Source organism: Ostrea edulis, chromosome 5, assembly GCF_947568905.1.
Source record: "Ostrea edulis chromosome 5, xbOstEdul1.1, whole genome shotgun sequence".
In the NCBI taxonomy this organism is placed as follows: domain Eukaryota; kingdom Metazoa; phylum Mollusca; class Bivalvia; order Ostreida; family Ostreidae; genus Ostrea; species Ostrea edulis.
Window position 1 is genome coordinate 2,595,437 of NC_079168.1, and position 9,339 is coordinate 2,604,775.

At 34.0% G+C, this 9,339-nt stretch overlaps 1 protein-coding gene across 1 annotated transcript in view; it reads left to right on the forward strand.

Moving 5' to 3' along the window:
- Nucleotides 1-325: 325 nt before the first annotated feature.
- LOC125650513 (uncharacterized) overlaps nucleotides 326-9,339 on the forward strand; it is a 31,074-nt gene continuing 22,060 nt past the window's right edge. Inside the window, exons 1-2 of the mRNA XM_048878880.2 lie at nucleotides 326-390; nucleotides 873-992. Of these exons, the coding sequence (XP_048734837.2) occupies nucleotides 908-992 (85 nt within the window). The 5' untranslated portion in view covers nucleotides 326-390; nucleotides 873-907. The remainder of the gene's footprint in view (nucleotides 391-872; nucleotides 993-9,339) is intronic.

Sequence of the window (9,339 nt, forward strand, 5' to 3'; positions counted from 1 at the left end):
AAAAAAAATCTTCCCTATCCTATTTCTTATTGACAAAATTATCTTCGGCAGTTAATTGGATTTAAATACTGAGGCCATATAGGCTTGCACTATCTCATGTGATTCCTCCATTCCTTTTCAGTGATTTATTAGAATTACAATCAAACATCAACTTACAGGTAAGTCTCGTTTAATTTCCAATTTTATGTAATTGTTGTTTGAAATGATGGTCCTCCTAACCATCCACTCCTTCATGAACCAACTAATTCAGAAACACTGCCTTGATTTAAAAATAAAATGAAATATTAATGAGGTCAACAAAAACGAACAACCTGACCTCACAATTCATTACTCACGTTAAGAGCAGTAACTCGTGTACAACAAAGTTCAAGTTTGTAAACATTCTATTCGGTAAGTCTCTCTCTCTCTCTCTCTCTCTCTCTCTCTCTCTCTCTCTCTCTCTGGTGACATATTATGTAGATTGCGTCGTCAATGATCGGAATGAATTGATTGAATCAGGGTTTGTCGTGGATTGGCGGATCCATGGGGATCGGTATATACAACGTTTGAACCGATATAACCCATGTGTACTCTCTCTCTCTCTCTCTCTCTCTCTCTCTCTCTCTCTCTCTCTCTCTCTCTCTCTCTCTGTCTCTCTCTCTCTCTCTCTCTCTCTCTCTGTGTGTGTGTGTGTGTGTGTCATGTCCAATAAAACAATGCTTTCGACTGATTGTACAAGTTTTATAACACAAGTTAATATTCCTGTTAGAAATGGAATTACAAAATCTGTCAACTAAAACCACTTTCCCCGCTATGTTCCTTTCCCCTTTTGTGTGACCTCGATATAGGGCACTTGACTATTTCCTCTTTCTTCTTTGTTATCACTTTCACAGATTTTCTGATCAGCTTGGGGATTTATCGACTAGTCATGGAGTGGCCTTATTCCTCGGTAACTTTACCCGCATTTCTGGCGCTCCTGTTTTCCAGAATATCGTCTGCTTCGCCCCCGTGCAGTAAGTAAAAAGAAATATTTATGTACTTTACCTCAATGCACGCAGTTATTTATAAGTAATTCTCACACGTGCTTCTAGATCTAATTCAACCTCAAAGCAAACAATGCCACCGCCTCGGCATAAAACCTTGAAATAAGCAAATAGATAAGCAATGTAATGTAATTTACATCAAAATATTTAGTTTAAGTGTATTTTTCATTGCGAAGTAAGAGTGTGCGTAAAGTATCAAACATGCATCCCCGTGTGACTGGCAAAAAACACATCTATGCGTAGATAAATACTATAGTGTACCAGCCTTGTGACTCTCTTCATTTATACTATAGTGCACCAGCCTAGTGACTCTCTTCACTTATACTATAGTGTACCAGGCTAGTGACTCTCTTCATTTATACTATAGTGTACCAGGCTAGTGACTCTCTTCACTTATACTATAGTGTACCAGCCTAGTGACTCTCTTCATTTATACTATAGTGTACCAGCCTAGTGACTCTCTTCACTTATACTATAGTGTACCAGGCTAGTGACTCTCTTCATTTATACTATAGTGTACCAGCCTAGTGACTCTCTTCATTTATACTATAGTGTACCAGCCTAGTGACTCTCTTCACTTATACTATAGTGTACCAGGCTAGTGACTCTCTTCATTTATACTATAGTGTACCAGCCTAGTGACTCTCTTCATTTATACTATAGTGTACCAGCCTAGTGACTCTCTTCACTTATACTATAGTGTACCAGGCTAGTGACTCTCTTCATTTATACTATAGTGTACCAGCCTAGTGACTCTCTTCATTTATACTATAGTGTACCAGGCTAGTGACTCTATTTATACTATAGTGTACCAGCTATTTTATCCTGTGTAATGTATAGGACACAACAGTCAACACGTGCATATGTTCTCGCTGCTCTTTATTTCTACTCCCAAATTATTACGCCCCCGCATCACATGACCAAAAGTGCGGGAAACAGAGGGTGTTAAGATTATCATTGCATCAATGAAAATAGTGCAATTAAATATTATAAATTCAGATATTACACCAGCCTAGTGACTCTCTTCACTTATACGGACTGTTTCACGTGTTTTGATTTCTCTCTCCATTTTTGATGTCAAACATTAAAAATATAACTCATATCATATCGACAACCAAAATTTGGACCTTCTGAATGCAAGGATAAGAATAATATATTAACCCTAAGTGACTATGTGCTATGTAAACAAAGACTCGATTCTTTTTATGTTTACAAACAAACCAGTGAAAACTTGGATTGATATGCAATTTTGGAAACTTCGTAAACAATAACACACTTCAATCTTTGTTTTCAAAACAAGTAATAAACTCTTTATAATGAGCTGTCATGATATATAAACCTTAATTTCCTATGTGAAACCTTTTAAACACATTAGAACGTAAATTTTTATCATTTAAAAAAGTGAAAAAGAAAATTTGGGGGAAAATCTTTAAGGAAGATCTATACTCGGCCTTAAATGGACTCGATCATGAAAAAATTGCCTTTACAAGATAAATATATATTCCAGTAATAGATAGACATTGAAATATATATATGTTGACATGCTATTTTCATTGTTATTGCTTCTCAAAAGTAAGCAACCCATCAACATGAAGGAAAATGCACTCCTCCTTCTTTGTTTTTCTTAATAATTATTATTTTCTTCAAAAAAAATGGGCTGTAATAAGCAACATAGACTATATACCCTTTATTTAATGGTATGTAATCATTTATTCTAATAAATTGGAATAAATATTTTCATAATGTACACTTTGTGAGCCCAAACATGTTAAAAGAAATACTGTAGGAAATACCATTTGACGTCAATATTGGTCTTTTTCCTAATTTTTATGGACTAAGAATTTGAATTACATGTATTCTAAACTATAACTATTATAACATACACGTGGTTTACAATTAAATCTTACATTTTTTCTGAAAAAATAATATTATAGAGAAGGCTTTGCACAATGTAAATGTAAAAACAAAAGTAACAAACTGAATTTTGATGATTTTGCTTATATGATTAATGCATACGTGTAATATGTGATATATCTTATATCCTGAGACAAAGTTTTATATGAATCTCTACAGGTCACGAAATCATTTATTTAAGAAATAAGGTATCATTTAAAAATATTTATCGGGATATAAATACGGGTTGGTCACGTGATCAAATTCCATAAAGCCCGAAGGGCTTTATGGAAAATTTGATCATGTACCAACCCGTATTTATATCCCGATAAATATTTTTAAATGATACCTTATTACTTATATTTACATTTTTGGTCGGTAACATTGCTGAATTGTGTTAACAACACGTTTCCATACATTTCAAATTGTTGACGTCCACAACGAAGCGTCATAGATGTTCAAAATGACGACAACACAAAACAAAGTTCTATAAAATGAAGAATTGTTTTAATTATTAAGACGCTAGAAAACAAGTATATCAACATATACTTATACATTGACTCTGGAGTATATAATGGAAAACTCTTCCATATGTCTAATTTTAGGGGGTGGGGGAATTATGATTTAAACGGGGATGCGCAGTGTTACACTTAAAGTTGTGATGCGCTTTGATTTTTGAAAAGTGAAGACGTTGAAGACCGACTTTGAAATATATTGTGTGGATATTACGGAGTTAATAGAAGACTGAGATGGAGGAACATGAAGAACAGGGCAGCAGTCGTCAGGTGTAGGCAAATCATTTATAGACAGGACAGAGGACGCAGCTCAGATGAATCTCCGGAAAGAACTGAACATCGCAGAGAATGTGGAACTGCACGAAGGTAAGGGACGTGGATATGTAATTGTTGATAAACATGAGCTCACTGAACGCTTCTTTTGACTCGATAATTTTTTGTAATAGGTTTTTAACGACGCCTCGCTTCGATGTCCCGACATAAACTTGGAAACCGACATCAAGCACTATGGCTGCTGTGGCACGGAAGCAGTGTGGTGTGTAGGTCTTAATGCACTTTGACGACTTATCGGCCATACATCCTGTGAATGACCTTTTTGCTAAAGCCTAACGTCATCATCTAACAGTAGGTACAATTCCGCATCATCGATGACCAGGGTGAAGTTGTAGCAGACGAAATTTTAGACATACATTAGGCCTAGTAGGCTAGTAACTAAAGACATTGTTTACAGAAATACTTTTATCAATTATTGATGAAAGTCCACTGCTTGGAATACAAATAAAACCGTAAATACATTTTGTGATGTTGATTTCATCTATTGAAAGATTTCTGTAGTAAGTGAGAGCGATTGCTAGATGTGTATTGCCTTAGTAAAAGTAGTGCCTGTTACATACTTTTAACAAATGTTCATACGCACAGCCGTGACCTCTGTTGACCCCGTAGTAGATTTATCCAGAAATAAATACGTATTGCTCGTAATAGTGTTATGTAGGAGAAAACAGTTGCAAATGTAAATATATGTACATAAATTGGATGCATGTTATACATGTTACATGTACACGTACACCACTTACACCGGTCTAAATAGATGCAATCAAAATATATCACGATTTAAGAGAATCGGGCCCGGTAAAAAAAATCTCACGAATTGTACTTTGACGTCCATCCACCAATTTTTCATCGTGAATTTCCGATTTCGCTGAAATCTTGCCAGATCTTGATTTTCCAATTTTCACTGAAATGCGTAACATGCACAAGCAATCGACGTTTTAAAAATATCAATAATGGAAAAAAAAAACAACATTGTCTTCATATAAACAAAATATTTTGTTTACAGGAAGACAATAGTTTTCATTATAGATATTTAAAACGTCGAGTGAACATGTCTGACAAAGGAAAAGTAACAAATTTATGGATTCATTTCTGAAAAGTATTTTAGACAAGTGTGGCCTCTCAAGTGCGAGCACGGAACACGCCATTATAACGCGATGTGGAAGTCAATTATCAGAAATCTACGAGATCAATTTTTACAAAAATTGTCACGACGACTTCAAAGAGAGTGATTTACAGAATTTCTAAAACAAATATTGAATGTGAGGAATAGTTGACCTTGTTATCAAGAAAGTTACAAAAAATCTTGCTAAATTTAGAACTCCAAACGTAGGCAGATGGAGTAATATTGAAAGGAATGGACGTTTTCGTATATTATGCAACTGTAACCAAATTGGAGATGAATTTCATTTTTATAACACTGTGCAAATTACGTAAAGATTTTCTAAATATAGAATATTGTTCTGTCCCAAACACTAAAACGTGAATTATTGTCTTCTAAAGATTCTGTATCTCTAAGTTAATTTTGAACATCAGTAATACTGTCTGTTCTCCTGAGTTTTCGTCTGTTTGACCCCTGTTACTGTGCGTATATATATATATAAAAGCACTGAAAAGACCACGACACTGTTGGTTATTTAATATGGAGAGCCAAAGAGTTCAATATTCTATCTTTGTAATTATGCATTTGTTGTTACTAAATGCGCCATTGGTTCAATGTAAAATAGAAAAATGTTAATCGTTATCTTGACATTTGTAGTGCATAACGGTATATTCGTCATTTGAATGGCGTAAGATGTAAAGGAATGTAATGTCTGTGTAGATGTGTAACAAGTGAATGCATTATTTATTCAATGTAAATTTGAAATTAGATCTTTGTCATCCGTATTTGAGCATTTACACATTGCAGTTGCGAGTTACAGTAAATGTTTTTGGTAATCCGTCCGATGATAGTTTGACATTCGAATTTGCTCATTCGTTTACTGCATTTCAACATTTGTTCGTTGTTTTACCATTATGACGACAGAGGGCGCGCGCTACATCGAATCTTTTGGGAAACAGACTATAGAATCATATTGGAGACCAGTTTATGTGACATTCCCTCGGAGCTATTATAGATAATGTATTAAAAATTTTGATAATCGATTAATCAAAATATAACTTAAAGTAATTTATTCTCATGCTTTCTTGATTTATTTTCTGTGAATGTAACTAATTCATAAGTATTAATTTAATAAATGAATCCAATGATAAAAAAATACATCAAAAATGCATTTCAGAAATCACCCCAAATTTTTTACCAATTCATTTTTCATTCAATAATAAACTAATTTTAAAATACTTGAAATTAATCGATTATCAATCAATTATAGTGCGTCCGATTATACTGATAATCAATCATGAAAAAATATTCCGATGGTTCATCACTACGACTTTAAAAGGTTGGACAAAATTCCCTAACAGGGCAATTGTTACACTAAAAATGGAATTGTCACTCTTTTTTAGTGTAATTAACTGTATCATGGGATTTTCAGTTGTTTCCCCTTTATTCTCGTGTTCGCTTTGAGTAAAAAATTAAGTGCAAGAATACTTCTACATCCTCTAAATATTTAGAGTCTAGGAAGCGTATATTTACATATATGTACAAGGACTCTATATGTGGCCAACAAGGTTTATAAATAACCTTTAACAGCTAGACTATGAAATAAAAAGATAATGTTTCTTTTTCTGCTTTAAACAGACAAAATGAATGGTTTACAATAAAGAGGCTTGACAGAGGACAACTGGAACAATTTTTTTGACAAGAGAAAAGTATCTCAAATTAAACTATATCAAAATAGTTTTGATATTTTGTTGATTAATGATACATTTTTAACAAAAATAGGAGTTTTGAAATTGGGGTGTCTGAAATTGACTTAGCTATCTTGTGGAGAGAAAAAGAAGGGGGTGATCAGATACGAAACAAGTGCTTGTGGAAATAATGTAAAATTCAAATCTAGGCCATGGCTCAGGCTACTGGTTTTATGGCCTAGCCTAGTAAAAATTATGGAAAAATAGCCCGACTGGTCTATTACATAAAAACTTTAAATATGTTACATTCAAGGTTGGCTGTCATTTAATGAAATTGGTAAATGATAAGTGATTCACTTTGTTTACAAATATGAAACCCATAGGCGTCGGAACCGGGGGGGGGACTAGGGAGGGGCTTAGCGCCCCCCCCCCCCCCCCACTTTTTTTTGCAAAGATAGACATAATAACCCCCAACCCCCCAAACGACGTAGAAACTTTTTTGTTGGTTTAGCCCCCCCCCCCCCCCCCCCAGCCCCCCCACACTTTCCGACGCCCATGAACCCAGAATAGTTTTTGCGTGTTTTAGAATTCTTATCCAATGTATATATTAACTATTTAATATTGTGAATTACGTATTTCAGTGACAGCAATGCAAAAATGGTAGGGAAGGGGCGCGAAAACGAAAATCAATCCCAATCAAAGCAAATATGTACAAGAGGTCTTGGTCTCGCACAAATAAATGTAACGTCCCTGGTGGTATATGGTTACTAAATGGCATACACTGTTTGTTTAAAGTAAACTCATGGAAAAAATCAGTCCAGTCATCTATATTGATGCTTACAACAATGTTCTACATCAAGTCTCTGATCAAACTACTTCAGCAGCACATTTTCAACGACTTTTAGCGCCAACCAGTTAATGTTGAGTGTGGTAGACACCCAAGTAGTTCCGAGTTTTAACTGGTCCTCCTATATGATTCTATAGTCTGTTTTCCAAAAGATACGATGTCGTCATAATGGTAGAACAATTTACAAATGTTGAATTGAGCAAATGCGAATGTCGAACTAACATCGGACGGATTACCAAAACACATTTATCACAACTCGCATAGGCTTCAATCGGAACTCCTCGAATGTTTCGCGCACTCGACATAGATGTCGAGTGCGCGAAACATTCGAGGAGTTCCGATTGCATAGGCTTAACAAACTACAATGTCATGAATGTGCAAATATTCAACTACGGATGACGAAGATCCAATTTCAAATTTACATTAAATAAATAATGCATTTACTTGTTACGCATCTACACAAACATATATTCCATTTACATCTTACGCAATTCAAATGACGAATATACCGTTATGCACTACAAATGTCAAGATAACGATTAACATTTTTCCATTTACATTGAACCGATGGCGCATTTAGGAACAACAAATACATAATTACAAAGATAGAATATTGAACCCTTTGGCTTTCCATTATTTAAAACTCAAATTTTCGACGCAACCGCCGTTTTTATCAAGGGCATACTATAAAACCTGGCCTGGCCCCATGGGCCTGACCTGGCCTCAAAATAGGCCTGGCCTCAATTTTGGCCTCTAATTATGCTCTATCCCAAATTTTGGCCTGGCCTCAAAAGTTGGCTTGGTCTCAAATTATGCCACTAACAATTTTTTGGCCAAAACCAAAAAAAAAATTAAATTCAAAATTTTGATTGAATTGATTGATTTATTATTGGTTTTAGTTATTCTCAGTCATAGCAGATAAATTATATGTTTCTGTTGTTTTGTAAATTTGCACTTTAAAATAATCATGAACTACCACCAATCTGATTGATTTTATTGAAGATCTATTGATCAGTTTATTGAATAAATCATTTTCTTTCCCCTTCATATCTGTATGTACTAGTACACACCAAAACATATTGCACAACTAATGAAACAATTGGCATATTGATTGTTTGTTTTCAGAATTATGATTGATTTCATTGATTTATTATTGGTTTTAGTTTTCAAAGTTATAGAAATAAAATGATATATGCACATTAGAATAAACATGAACTACTACCAATCTGATTGATTTTATTGATAATCTATTGATTAGTTTATTGACAAAATTATTTGCTTTTCCCTTCCTAACTTATGTAATAGTACACCAAAAAGTATACTGATGAAATGATTGATTTATTGATATTTTTTGTATTCTATAGAATTCAATTTGATATCAATTTACATATTATAAAAGTGTTGTCATTATAATGAATTTGATTCTAAGAGCAGCGCACATTCAGAACAGAGCATGTGGTCTTAATGTTTTCCATGTGCAGATAGCACGCATTTAGTGTTACATGTATTTGTTTAATTTCCAAAGCACGATAAATTACATTTTTAAAAATCAAAATAAACACAGTGAAATGTTTGCTAGCATAGTGATAAAGTAAGGATTTTAGATTTGTATTTTAGTGTTCATTTATCTATACTTTACGTAGAATGAACAATGTAGATTAAAACGGATATGATGTATTATAAATATTTCTTTCTTGATTTCATTATTAAGTTTCAATACTCATTGCAAAAAGTGACAAGTCCCCTTGCTATGAAGCCTGCCCTGTCAGGATAAAGGAAATATCTATCACCATGCATATTAAAGGATGGTGATGAAAACATTTACTGAAGTTGAAAATTCCATTATACAAAAACAATGGAGCAGTCCAACCTTTGCAAATAGGGTGTGTTTGATACAACAGAAAATTTTAATTAGTAACTCATTTTATGATTGTGCTTAAAC